The following is a 13,241-nucleotide window of genomic DNA, read 5'->3' as shown; positions in this document are numbered from 1 at the left end:
AAAAATAAAAATTGAAAAAAGAATATACGGTCCTTCGGATGCCCTTCTGGATTTTCTGAATCATCATTTCATCTTTGCACGGCACATTGAGGCATGATTTTAAATTTGAAAATCATTTACTTCCCAAAGCCTGACTAGCGTGGATATATTTATTACGGTTGTTGTTTCGTCGCTAAGTCGTGTCTGCCTCTTTGTGACCCCATGAACTGCAGCCCACCAGGCTTCCCTGTCCTTCACTGTCTCCCAGAGTTTGCTCAAACTCATGTGCATTGAACTAGTGATGCCATCCAGCCATCTCATCCTCTGTCATCCCCTTTTCCTCTTGCCCTCAATCTTTCCCAGCATCAGGGTCTTTTCCAATGAGTTGTATCTTCACATCAGGTGACCAAAGAACTGGAGCTTCAGCTGTAGCATCAGTCCTTCCAATGAATATTCAGGTTTCTTATTGTATGTACTGTATTATGGGCTTTCCAGGTGGCTCAGATGGTAAAGAGTCTGCCTGCAATGCAGGAGATGTGGGCTTGATCCCTGGGTTGGGAAGATCCCCTGGAGAAGGAAATGGCAACCCATTCCAGTATTCCTGCCTGGAGAATCCCATGGACAGAGGAGCCTGGCGGGATACAGACCGTGGGGTTGCAAAGAGTCTGACATGACTGAGTGAATAAGACTTTCACTTCTGTACTGTATTATATTACATCAAAAAAATAATCTCTGTGGTCATCATTTATATTACCCAAAGATAAATTTCTACTTTCCTTTTATAAAAAGGGACAAATTCTGTCTACATTGCTTAATAGAAAAAAAATGCATGCTTTTTCAAGAAGTACATTTTAAAATGATACTCTGACTTGGGACTAAGCTTTATAAAATGAAGATTAAATTTTTATTATGGCTGCCACAGCTGGGCGTGGGGGTGCAGAAAGCAGTCACCTACCTCATCGGTTTGAACATGGCCTTCCCGAAGTCTGAGAACCTTAGAACCAGTTTGAGGTGGACGCCACTGGGTTTCACGACTGCACGGGAATAATGGGGGGTTAACGGTGCTTCTGGGCCCAGGCTTGGGCTGCGGCCCTTCTTCATCCCACAAACCCAGCCCGTTTCTTCTCTTCTCTCTCACTTGAGACACTAAAGACTAGAATTTGCTCTCAAAGCCTGCGGAGTAAAGTCCGGTCAGGTTATGGAGAGTGTCCAGGGACTCGAGGTAAGACTTTTACTGCTGTTATCGGAAAGGGGCACACAGCGCAGGTTTCCCCAGAGGGACACTCTCTGAAAATCCCAAAAGGACATTTTCCTGAGAAGAGCTGACCTCTTCCTCTCTGCTTCAGCCTTGCCTTAGAGACTCTGAACCTGCCACCTGTCACGTCGCACTGGACTTGTGACCAACATCTCTTCCTAGTAAGACTGGACACCCAGGCGGTGACGGGGCCTCGTGACACCTGAGGGGCCCCTGCGAGACCCTGCCGGCGTGTGCTGCCTCCTGACTCCCTAACCCTAACCCTGACTCCCCTGGCCCTGCCCCTCACCTTTGCCTTCCAACAAACAGCGGATGGCAGGGGCGAAAGTAAAGAACAGGGAAGCCCCAGGCCCTACAATCTTGTGTCTTTTAAGCCTTTGACAAGTCAGGACACATGGACATTTCTGACGTGTGTTCAGTTCACTGAGGCCAATGGAGGAGGTTCCTGGACCGATGGTGACTGTCTGTGGCCTCAGTGTCTGTGAACGTCTGAACCCCAGTACAGAGCACCCCCTCCCAAGGACTGCACCCCAGGCCCATCTTTGGCCTGCATGAATCTTCACCCCAGGGAGTCAGCTTGGCTGCCTGAGACGCTGTAGGGTTTCTGCCATGCTGACGCCTGGGCCTCCTCCCCCAGGCCACTGACCACCCCTCCCCCCCCGGGTCACTGTCACTTGTCGCCGGGTTGACAGACACTTCCCTGCCCCACGGCTTCCTAACTCTGAAAATGTACTCCAGTCCCTCGAGGATTTTGTGAGAACCCAGATTCTGATTCAGAAAATCAGAGTGGAGACCAAGACTCCGCTTTTCTAATCAGCTCCTCGACCCCGCGACAACTCTGGGTGGGGGCCGCAGGCCGCCCGACCGGGCCCACCTTCCCTTCTGTGCGAGTGCGGAGAGGAGGCAGGGGACTCATGCCCCTCCGCTCGCTACCTGGTCCCCTGGGGAGGCCTGTGGGACCTCCAGGTTGCCGCCAGGTACCGGGTTCCCAGGGTTAGGGGGTGGGGAAGGGGCGGAGCCACGGCTAGGGAGGAACCAGAGATGAGGCGGGGCCGGGGACGGAGTGGGGCGGGGTCAAGATTAGGGGCGGGGCCACAGCTAGGGAGGAACCAGAGATGAGGCAGGGCCAGGGCCAGGGTGGGGCGGGGCCAAGGCCAGGGGCGGGGCCACAGCTAGGGTGGAACCAGAGATGAGGCGGGGCCGGGGCCAGAGGTGGGGTGGGGTCAAGACTAGGGGCGGGGCCAGTGACAGGGCGGGGCCATGGCTAGGGAGGAACCAGGGATGAGGCGGGGCCAGGGGCGGGGCGGGGCCCGGCCACTTACTCTGGGAGCAATCGCAGGCTCCAAGCAGGGCCTTCTCGTCCTGACTGTAATCTGCAAAAAGGATGAGAAGGCCTGTGAGGACATCAACTCTAGTTCAGACATCAGAGGAGGGAGAGTGGGAGGCGGCCTGGGGCCCTTGACTGTTCCATAGGGAGTCTCCCCGAGCCCCATTTGGGGCTGCAATCTCCCACCCTGCTCCATCCTGACCTCGTGCTCCCTGGCCCTTCAATGGACATTCCAGCTACGCCTGTTGGGGAAACCGATGCTGTTAATAGTTTGGAGTCTGCAAATCCCTCAGTGTGTCCCTTAGGCTGGCGTACTGCTTGTGACCTGAGACAGCAGGCCACCACTGGGTCCTCGGCCAGGCTGCCTAAGCTTTCTGAGGCTTAGTGTTCCCATCTGTGAAACAGCAATGACATTGTCTATACTCAGTGGTCCCCAGCTTTTTGGCACCAGGAACCAATTTCGTGGAAGACAATTTTTCTACCCACCTAGGGGTGTTGGGGGGGATAGTTTCAGGACGATTCAAGCGTGTTATACTTATTGTGCCCTTTATTTCTAATCTAATGCCACTGTTGATCAGGCAGGAGGTACCAATTAGTGGCCAGGAGGTTGGGGACCCCTGGTCTACATCATAAGATCACTGTATGAGAGACAGTGGCCAGACTGGAAAGGCGAACAGGATCAACAGTGACATCACCTTTTTAGGTACAGACACCTCCTGTGCCTCCCTTATGAGATCATGGCTGTAAGAGCTCTTTCAAAGGTTAAAAGATCAATGTTTGTGTTTTTCTTCTTCTTTCTCTGTTGAGTGTCAGAATCAGCCCTCTACTGTTTCACCCTGGAGCCCAGCCTGAGGTGGTTTCCCAGCCTCTCGGGGAGAAAGTCTCCCTGCTGGTCTGTGACGCTCACCAGCGCTGATGGTGGGAAAGTGCCTCATGTCCTGGAGGAGTTTGCTGACGACGGGGCTGGACCGGGGGTACAGGCCGTGGCGGTTGATCCCCAGGTGGAACTGGACCCAGCTGGCCTCCTGGCGGAGCTGCACTGGGGGTTCCGGGGACGTGAGGTTCAGCTGCTCTTTGTACATCTTGCGTCGTCTGAAAGCGTGAAGAGTGTTTCTTCAGTTTTGGGGAAAGAGAATGCAAAGGCCTGCAGGAGCGCCGCATCTGGACGCTCCATCCGTTCTTTCGTTCCTTCAGCAAGACCACGAGGCATCTAATATACACGAGGCTCGATATGAGCTTAGCTACTGTGGGGGGGCACAGCGGCCACCAGACTCCCTGCCCTCAGAGCGCTTACAATCCAGTGAGTGAAACGGCCTGACAGGTCCACAGTGCCACATGCACATACACAAGCACCTAACCACAGACACTGACAAATGCTGTGAGGGACATGGGTGTGGTTGAGAGTAAATTTAGGGGCCTCATCCAATCTGGTATCTCCGGGAGTGATCCTGGGCCTCTTCCTGGACTTTGCCACGAAAAAGTCTATATTTTATATTTCCCAGTGATTTCTTGACCTTAGGAGGCAGGAGATAGGAGAGAGAAGGTAATTGGTGACAACGAAAAGGATGAGGATCAGGGTCAGTACGGAGAGCTGGAAGCTGAGTTAGATTAATTAGTATGTCCTATAAGATAAGAAGAATTAATTAGCCATGTACAGATTGTTCTGCTCAGGAAATTTTCTGCCAGCACAAAAAAAGCAAAGTGAAAACCAGCGCCACTGCAGTGCAGAGGCTCAGAGTCTCGTCTGGGAGACAAGTTGCGCGTCTGTGAAATACTCAGAGCAAATGTGAGGCAGTTGTAGATCAACTGCTAGACACGTGTTCAGACTAAAACGTCTTGACCTGCTGGGGAAGGGACAGGCGGCTGTGTGGCCAAGTGTCAGAGGAAGACCCAGGTGGGAGAAAGTGGACTTCAGGGGGTTCACATGGGTGGCGTTTGGACTGAAGAGGAGACGTGCTCTGGGACTGGGGACAAGGTGCACACAACTGCAAGAGGCAGGCAAGGGACAGGCGTACCTGAGGGTCGGGGAGGAAAGGTGGACAAACAGATGGGTGCGTGGGAAGATGGAGCCCTTCAGACTGGAAGGCAAGGCAAGGCGGTACCGGTCATCTGGCGAGTTAAGTGACGGTGAGGGTCATGTGGGTTGATGGGGCAGGATTTGGGTGTCCTGCTACATCCTTATTTCTCTTGGGAGTGATCTGAAAGACCCTTGAACTTAGTGCCTTGTTCCACTTACAACATTCCTACCAAGGTGTTGTCTATTTTGTACTTGGTCAGCTCCTGTGAAGGGGGTGTACAACACCCAGAGTTGTTGTTCAGTTGCTCAGTCATGCCTGACTCTTTGCGGCCCCATGGACTGCAGCCCCCCAGGTCTCCCTGTCCTTCACCATCTCTCGGAGCTTGCTCACATTCATGTCCATTGAATCAGTGACGCCATTCAATCATCTCCTCCCCTGTCACCCCCTCCTCCTCCTGGGCTACACCCAGGAGTAGCCCAATCCATCAGGCTAGCTCTGTGAGAAAGCACTTTCCAAAACTGAGCCAAGATCTTTCCAGAGCTTCCCCCGCGGATCTTGGCTCTACCCCACGAGCTGATGCAGAATAGCTTCCTTCCCTATGTTGCAGCCTTCTGAATATCGGATGAGGGACCGCACAGGCCGGTCTCCAGGCTGACTTTCTGCATCCCGTTCACCTTCCCTCTAGGCCACAGTGCGCATCCGATTGTGACCTGGTCCTGGGGTCCCTGAGCTCCTGCTGCTGTCATCTGAAATGTGACCCGTTAAACTGCGGCAGCCCCTGATGTTTACCTGCTGGGCCACACCTGCCAGCTTTTGCTTACTTTATTCACATTCATCTGTATTTTATTCTGGTTCCCAAGGCTGCTCTGAGGCTAAAACTCTGGGACTGCTTAGCTCTGCCAGGAGCCTGGTGGGAAGGCTGCCCAGTCCTGAACTGCGTCAGGCTCCCTGAGGTCGGGCAGCTCAGAGAAGAAGTTCAGAGAAAGAGAGACAAGGATCGCGGCCAGACTGGACTGGGCAGGGGGGCGGGGTCGAGTTTTCTTAAGTGGAGGTGAGAGCTGACGGCTTCTGGTTATAACAACAGTCAGGGTTCCAGCCTCCAAACAGAAAAATAAACGTGGCAAATTAAGTGTCACTTGTGACAGCGGACAAGCTGCTCTTTAAATGTCCATGTTTACCTTTGGGTGGGGACTCAGGACTCTCTGGGTAGCTGTTCAGCCCCTGCCAGAGCCTGACCCACAACCTGGGCAGAGCAGGGGCAGAGGGAGAGAGGGCGTCAGGGGATCCTTCCCACTGGGCCTGTTTGTTTGTTTGTTTTTTAATGGTTAAGGTAGAGCTGCTGAGAGTCATCTTTCTTTTTTTTTTAGAAATGCTTGTGTGCCCTTTGTTCCCTGGGGACAAGCAGCAGAGACTGCCTGAGCTGACTTGCACAGGGAGCTTGACAAATGCCATCGTGAGAGAATTTACAGCACGGAAATTGGCCAGTGGTGCATATCGGGGCTTTTTCCCCTAAAGGAGAGCCCGTTTTGCAGCCTGCTGACCTGTGTTCTGACTAGGGTTGTGTGCTTGCAAAGATAACAGTGAAAAAAGAGGTGACCAACCAGGACTTACTGTATAGCACAGGGAATTCTGCTCAGGAGTCTGTGGTCACCTAAATGGGAAAAGCATTTGGGAAAGAACAGATGCACGCACGTGTACACCTGAACCACTTTGGTGCACACTTGAAACCAACACAACACTGCTACTCATCTGCGCTGTTTACTCACTCAGCTGGTCTGACCCTGCGACCCCATGGACTGCAGCCCACTAGGCTCCTCTGTCCGTGGCATTTCCCAGACAAGAAACTGGAGTGGGTTGTCATTTCCTTCTCCAGGGAGATTGTTCCCACTCAGGGATCGAACCCATATCTCCTGCATTGGCAAGTAGATTCTTTACCACTGCTTCAATATAAAATAAGGATTTAAAAAAAATGGTGAACACAGAAGCTACCCGCTTTTTACCCCTGTTTGCTATACCCAATGAAAAAAATAAAGTAGATTTCTAAAAATGCAACTTAATGTGGCAACAGTAAATATCACTGTATGAAAAAATATTATATGTACAGAGGATTGCTATGTATAATATCAGCCAAGATATTCCTGGCAAAGTAGCCTTACTTTAAAGGAAGACCTAAAGTAGATGAAAGAGGAGAGTGAAAAAATTGGCTTAAAGCTCAACATTCACAAAACTAAGATCATGGCATCTGGTCCCATCACTTCATGGGAAATAGATGGGAAAACAGTGGAAACAGTGTCAGACTTTATTTTTTGGGGCTCCAAAATCACTGCAGATGGTGATTGCAGCCATGAAATTAAAAGACACTTACTCCTTGGAAGGAAAGTTATGACCAACCTAGATAGCATATTCAAAAGCAGAGACATTACTTTGCCAACAAAGGTCCGTCTAGTCAAGGCTATGGTTTTTCCACTGGTCATGTATGGATGTGAGAGTTGGACTGTGAAGAAAGCTGAGCGCCAAAGAATTGATGCTTTTGAACTGTGGTGCTGGAGAAGACTCTTGCCAGTCTCTTGGACTGCAAGGAGATCCAACCAGTCCATCCTAAAGGAGATCAGTCCTGGGTGTTCATTGGAAGGACTGATGCTGAGGCTGAAACTCCAATGCTTTGGTCACCTCATGCGAAGAGCTGACTCACTGGAAAAGACTCTGATGCTGGGAGGGATTGGGGGCAGGAGGAGAAGGGGATGGCAGAGGATGAGATGACTGGATGGCATCACCGACTTGATGGACGTGAGTTTGAGTGAACTCTGGGAGTTGATGATGGACAGGGAGGCCTGGCATGCTGCGATTCATGGGGTCACAAAGAGTCGGACAGGACTGAGCGACTGATCTGATCTGAAAGTAGATACCAAAAAACAAAGCACGAAGTACTGACAGATGTTGCTTTCATCGATAAAAAGAAAACCTGGGTTACAAGTCCCGTGACCTTGAGGGAAGGAGGAAACACCACTCTGCTCCTTTTTCTCTGCAGAACTGGAATTTTCCACGAAAACTGTTTCCTGGAAGAAGCAGCACCTCTTTTAGATTTAAAAAATATATATAACATTCTTTACTTTTGAATAGGAAATATTTGCATGGTTCAAAATCTTAAATTTCGGAACCCTCTCTTCCATTCATGTCTGCTTGTTCACCGACTTCCCGTCCCCAGAGGTAACTGATGTGGCCAGTGTTTTTTCCCTTGTCCCTCTCCACTTTTATTCTTATGGATTTGATAACATCCGCACTGTCCGGAAACTTGCTTTACACTCTTGTCAATAGTTGTCCTATACAGCCCAACTTGTGTGGTTATCTACACAAACTTCACAATTACAAAACACTTTAAAAATGGAAACCTTAAAAGGGCTTAAACAGGCATATTGAATAGCATTATTATAGTGCTTTCTTGCATTATTGATGAGAGTGTAATTGGCACATCTTTGCAGAGGGCAATTTTCCATTTCAGAATTATATTCAGTGGGGCTTCCTAGGTGGCTCAGTGGTAAAGAATCTGCCTGTCAATGTGGGAGACGCACAAGAGACCCAGGGTTCAGTCCCTGGATCAGGAAGATCTATGGGAGTGGGAAATGGCAACCCTCCAGTATTCTTGCTTGAAAAATTCCTTGGGCAGAGGAGCCTGGCAAGCTAAGAGCCAGACACAACCGAACAACTGAGCGTACACATACACACCCCTTGACTCAGCAATTTAATTTCTGCAGCTTATCCACCTTGCACAAGTGTGCAAGAAAGTGTGTTCACAGATGTTCACTACAGCGCTGTTTGTGTGTCCCTGGTGGCTCAGACAGGAAAGACTTCACCCATAATGCAGGAGACTTGGGTTCGATCCCAGAGTTGGGAAGATCTCCTGGAGGAGGGCATGGCAACCCACTCCAGTATTCTTGCCTGGAGAATCCCATGGATAGAGGAGCCTGACCGGCTACAGTCCATGGGGTAGCAAAGAACTGGACACGCCTGAGTGACTAAACACACAGTGTTGTTTATAACTACACAAATGGAGAAAATACAAGCGTCTATGATAGGGTATTACAGGGATGGCTCTGTATTTAGTGACATAGAAGAATTTCTAATTTCAGCACAGTTTGTGGAGTGGATCTCATGTTTTTGTTGTTGTTAAAAATATTGTTTACATACACATATAAACACAGACGATTTGCTGTGCATGACAAGTACACAAACATTAGTGATAGCTGGCCTTAGGGGGTGATGAGGAATGACTTCCACTTTTTACTTTACGTATTTCTGTAATTTTGCAATTAAACAACTGACGCACACAAAAACTGCCTTTGCGATGGTTCCTCCCCGCCTCATGCTGTTTCTCCCGTGGGAATGCCCGCCTCCGCGTTTTCTTCTCCAGCTTCCAGGGCCAAACTCCCTAGGAATGTCCTCTTTGAAGCGTTTCCAGCTGTACAGCTGAATGTGAGCTTCTCTCTCGAGCCTGCAAATCTGTACACACTTCCCATCTCTTTTGGTGTCCTCGCCGTATGTAACAGGTACTTGACAAATCCCTGGGGAATGAATGAATGTGCTCCTTATCTCAGCTGCAGTGAGAACTACCCTCTGTATTTTTCTGGAAAGACAGTTAGTGGGAATCACAGGCTTACTCAGGAGAAGCTGACCTGCATGCTGTTCGGATAGCGTAGGTTTGCTCTGATGCTAAAGTTCCCTGAAATCCTGCCTGCCACTCTTCCCTCTTTCTGACTGTATCATCTCATAAATTTCTCTGTTCTCCTGAGTCAGGACAGCCTGAACTGATCTTGAGGATTAATTTCTGTCCTTTCTGCTCAAATAACCAGTCTCTCTTTGGCATCTGGACGCATGTTCCCTGCCAAGAGCAAGGGTGCCAAGCCCTCTCAGCAGAGCTATTTCAACTGCATGACTTAGAATTTATATTTTGCTACATTCGCTGGTTACGAAGCAGTGATGAGAAGTGACATCCTCTCTGCTTTACTGAGGTCCCCTAGGGAGGAATCTGGTGATTATCCATGAATTATTTTCTAATTAATTTACTGTGTCCCCGCCCTGCCCCGCTCTGTTCATTCCCCAGCATGTTTGGAAGATGCTGAGTCAGGTGCAGAAGTACCCCATCACCTGGCTCAGGACAGATGATCTGTGGAGGTTCACAGAGTCCAGACCATCCGCATGTAAGATCCTGAACAGCAGGAGGGAGGCAGGAGAGGCTGGCAGGTGCTCAGGCAAATTCCTTCTGCTGGAAACAGTTCCATGGTCCTTGTGCGGCCGCATTGGGAGGGAGATGGGGGCACCAGGGAAAGATTTCAGAGCCACGTCGTGTGTTTTCTTCCCAACTAAACTCTACGTTTTTTGAGGGCAGGAACCTGCCTAAGATTTTTGCATCTTAGTATTTGACAAAGTGCTCTGCGTGCAGGAAATGCTCTATAAATAACTGGTCCTTGGATGCCCGAACAATTTTCCTGCTGCAAAAACTCCATCAGACTCCAAAATACTAGCATCAAAAAACTCAAGGGGAAAAATGTTTGGAATACAGGGGTCACACTGTCACCCTAGAGTTCTATCTCTGCTGGATGGGAACGCACAAAGTTACTTTCTGACTTATTTATTATCTTACTCATTTCCTGAATTTCCAAAAGCACTCTGCCATAAAGAAAATTATAAAAGCATTACGGTGAGCCTCTGAGAGACTTGGCTTTCTACCTAAATCTGTGCATCTGTTTTATCCATATTGTCTGTTTCAATATTCTTATCCTTGACAATGGTCATAGGAAGAACATTTTCCCAGAGTTATTTTGTTTGGGTGGTGACAAGTTTGGAAATACCTTCCTCTTTCTTATCCTATTTCTCTTGTGAATAAGAATGATCCAGGTTTAATGGGACCTGATGCTTATATATTTGGAAGACAATTTCTAAGAAAAAGAGTACAAAACTGTGATCACAAAATCAGGCATGAGTGACTATTTCTTTGGAATGAGAAAGGATGTCAACAAATTTCTAGAACCTTTTTTTCATACATACATAAGATTTCATACATAACATAGAAATACATCTTGATTGCAACCTGCCTCAGAAATGCACTTTATTTCTGAGACCACTGGGCCCATGCAGGCTGCATGTCCCCACGACAGAATTATCTGGAACAGAGGATTCTCTCCAAATGCCCCTCAGCAGTCTGGTGGGCTTTCCACTGAAATCCCTGACATCAGGGAGCTATAGTCAATATCCTGGGTAAACCATCATGGAAGAGAATATGGAGAAGAACATGTATCTATGGGCTTCCCTGGTGGCTCAGCTGGTAAAGAACCCACCTGCAATGTGGGAGACCTGGGTTTGATCCCTGGGTTGGGAAGATACCCTAGAGGAGGGCATGGCAACCCACGCCAGTATTCTGGTCTGGAGAATCCCATGGACAGAGGAGCTTGGTGGGCTACAGTCCATGATGTCGCAAAGAGTCAGACACGACTGACTAAGCACAACATATATATATATATATATATATATATATATATATAAACTGAGTAACTTACATCAAACCAGTCCCTCCTAAAGGAAATCAGTCCTCAATATTCACTGGAAGGACTGAGGCTGAAGCTGAAACTCCAATACTTTGGCCACCTGATGCGAAGAACTGACTCACTGGAAAAGACCCTGATGCTGGGAAAGATTGAAGGCGGGAGGAGAGGGGACAACAGAGGACAATGAGATGGTTGGATGGCATCATCAACTTGATGGCCATGAGTTTGAGCAGACTCTGGGAGTTGGCGATGGACAGGGAGGCCTGGCATGCTGTGGTCCGTGGAGTTGCAAAGAGTTGGACATGACTGAGCGCCTGAACTGAACTGATATTCATATATACTGAGTCACTTTGCTGTACAGCAGAAATTAACCCAATATTGTAAACCAACTATACTTCACTACAATTAAAATAAAATGAACCCTGTGATTTTTCATAAACAGGCCGGGACGTCTCCCTGCTGCTCCATCCTGCAGATGCCAACAAACAGCACAGCCCCACCTTATCCCCTTCTGTTCCCCTGCCTCCCACTGCATTTATCCCTGTGTCTTTGAGGCCAAGACAAGTCCACGGAAGCCTTGAGCCCATCTTACACCCAATAGCTTCTACCTCCCACCCCACCCCCTTATATTCCCCCCTCAACTGATAACCCCAGTCTGTTCTGTACATCTGTGAGTCATATAATGCCATAATGCTAAATCACTGCAGATGGTGATTGCAGCCATGAAATTAAAAGACACTTACTCCTTGGAAGGAAAGTTATGACCAACCTAGATAGCATATTCAAAAGCAGAGACATTACTTTGCCAACAAAGGTCCGTCTAGTCAAGGCTATGGTTTTTCCTGTGGTCATGTATGGATGTGAGAGTTGGACTGTGAAGAAAGCTGAGCACCGAAGAATTGATGCTTTTGAACTGTGGTGTTGGAGAAGACTCTTGAGAGTCCCCTGGACTCTGCAAGGAGATCCAACCAGTCCATTCTGAAGGAGATCAGCCCTGGGATTTCTTTGGAAGGAATGATGCTAAAGCTGAAACTCCAGTACTTTGGCCACCTCATGCGAAGAGTTGACTCATTGGAAAAGACTCTGATGCTGGGAGGGATTGGGGGCAGGAGGAGAAGGGGACGACAGAGGATGAGATGGCTGGATGGCATCATTGACTCGATGGACGTGAGTCTGAGTGAACTCCGGGATTTGGTGATGGACAGGGAGGCCTGGCGTGCTGCGATTCATGGGGTTGCGAAGAGTCGGACACGACTGAGTGACTGAACAGAACTGAACTGAAGCTTCTTTTATGCTATAGTCATTAGTTCGTTGTATTTTTTTAGGATTCCACATATAAATGATGCACAGTATCTCTATTTCGGTCTGGCTTATCTCACTTAGTCTGACTTATTTCATGACACCTTCCAGGTCCCCCCCATGCTGCTGCAAATGGCAAGACCTCGTTCCTTTTAAAGGCTAATATTCCACTGTATAAACCACATCTTCTCTATCCATTCATCCGTGGATGGACACCTAGGTTGTTACCATGTCCTGGCCGTTGTCAGCAGACCTTGCCGACTTTGGGCGGCCCATCACAATGAGCTGGATGCTATGGCAAGCCTAGAGGGACATTCCTGGAGCTGGGACTCTGGTCTCAGTGAGCAGCCTGTATCTCTACCCCAGCAACAACTTCCAGACCTGTCGCCGAAGGTGACAGTAGATGGGACACCCTGGAGAAGATGGCAGCATGATCTCTGGTTCAAGGGATCCCCGGAGTTGAGGCAGGAACTAGCAGGTAGCTTCCAGCTGGGCCAAGCTTCCCAGATTCTGGTCCTGGGCCCAGAGCTAAGCACCGAAGTGACCACCAAACATCACTCGCTCCATGCAAGCAAAACTGGAAAGAGTTGCAAAGCGTAGCCTCTCAGGGAGAGTCTCAGTTACACAAAGACAGTCGAGGCTCTGAGAAGTCCTGCAGTCAGGCCTCCTGTGCAGGAGGCACTTCCTAAACCTTTCCGTTCCGAGCACAGGAGGGCATGCCGTGGATTCTGTGTGGGTACGATGGACTTTGAGAAACACCAAACATTGACACTGAGCCCTCACTCTCACTCCAGTGTGACCGTTTACAGAGCGGAGGGCCCACG

At 49.1% G+C, this 13,241-nt stretch overlaps 1 protein-coding gene across 4 annotated transcripts in view; it reads right to left on the bottom strand.

Annotated features, from left to right (window-relative positions):
• Window positions 1-13,241, bottom strand: part of FAM20A (FAM20A, golgi associated secretory pathway pseudokinase) — a 41,170-nt gene that overhangs the window by 8,467 nt on the left and 19,462 nt on the right. For 2 of the 4 annotated variants that reach the window (XM_027519160.1, XM_027519164.1), the window contains exons 2-4: window positions 3,469-3,653; window positions 2,557-2,607; window positions 935-1,013 (exon numbers count right to left, since the gene is read on the bottom strand). In XM_027519160.1, the coding sequence (XP_027374961.1) occupies window positions 935-1,013; window positions 2,557-2,607; window positions 3,469-3,653 (315 nt within the window). Of the gene's footprint in view, window positions 1-934; window positions 1,014-2,556; window positions 2,608-3,468; window positions 3,654-8,903; window positions 9,614-9,721; window positions 9,855-13,241 lie in introns of those variants that run through there. The other 2 variants (XM_027519163.1, XM_027519161.1) reach the window with 2 other exon arrangements.

This window comes from Bos indicus x Bos taurus, chromosome 19 (genome assembly GCF_003369695.1).
Source record: "Bos indicus x Bos taurus breed Angus x Brahman F1 hybrid chromosome 19, Bos_hybrid_MaternalHap_v2.0, whole genome shotgun sequence".
Classification (NCBI taxonomy): Eukaryota; Metazoa; Chordata; class Mammalia; order Artiodactyla; family Bovidae; genus Bos; species Bos indicus x Bos taurus.
Note: the sequence above shows the minus strand (reverse complement) of the source record. Positions and strands in the feature narration are given on the sequence as shown.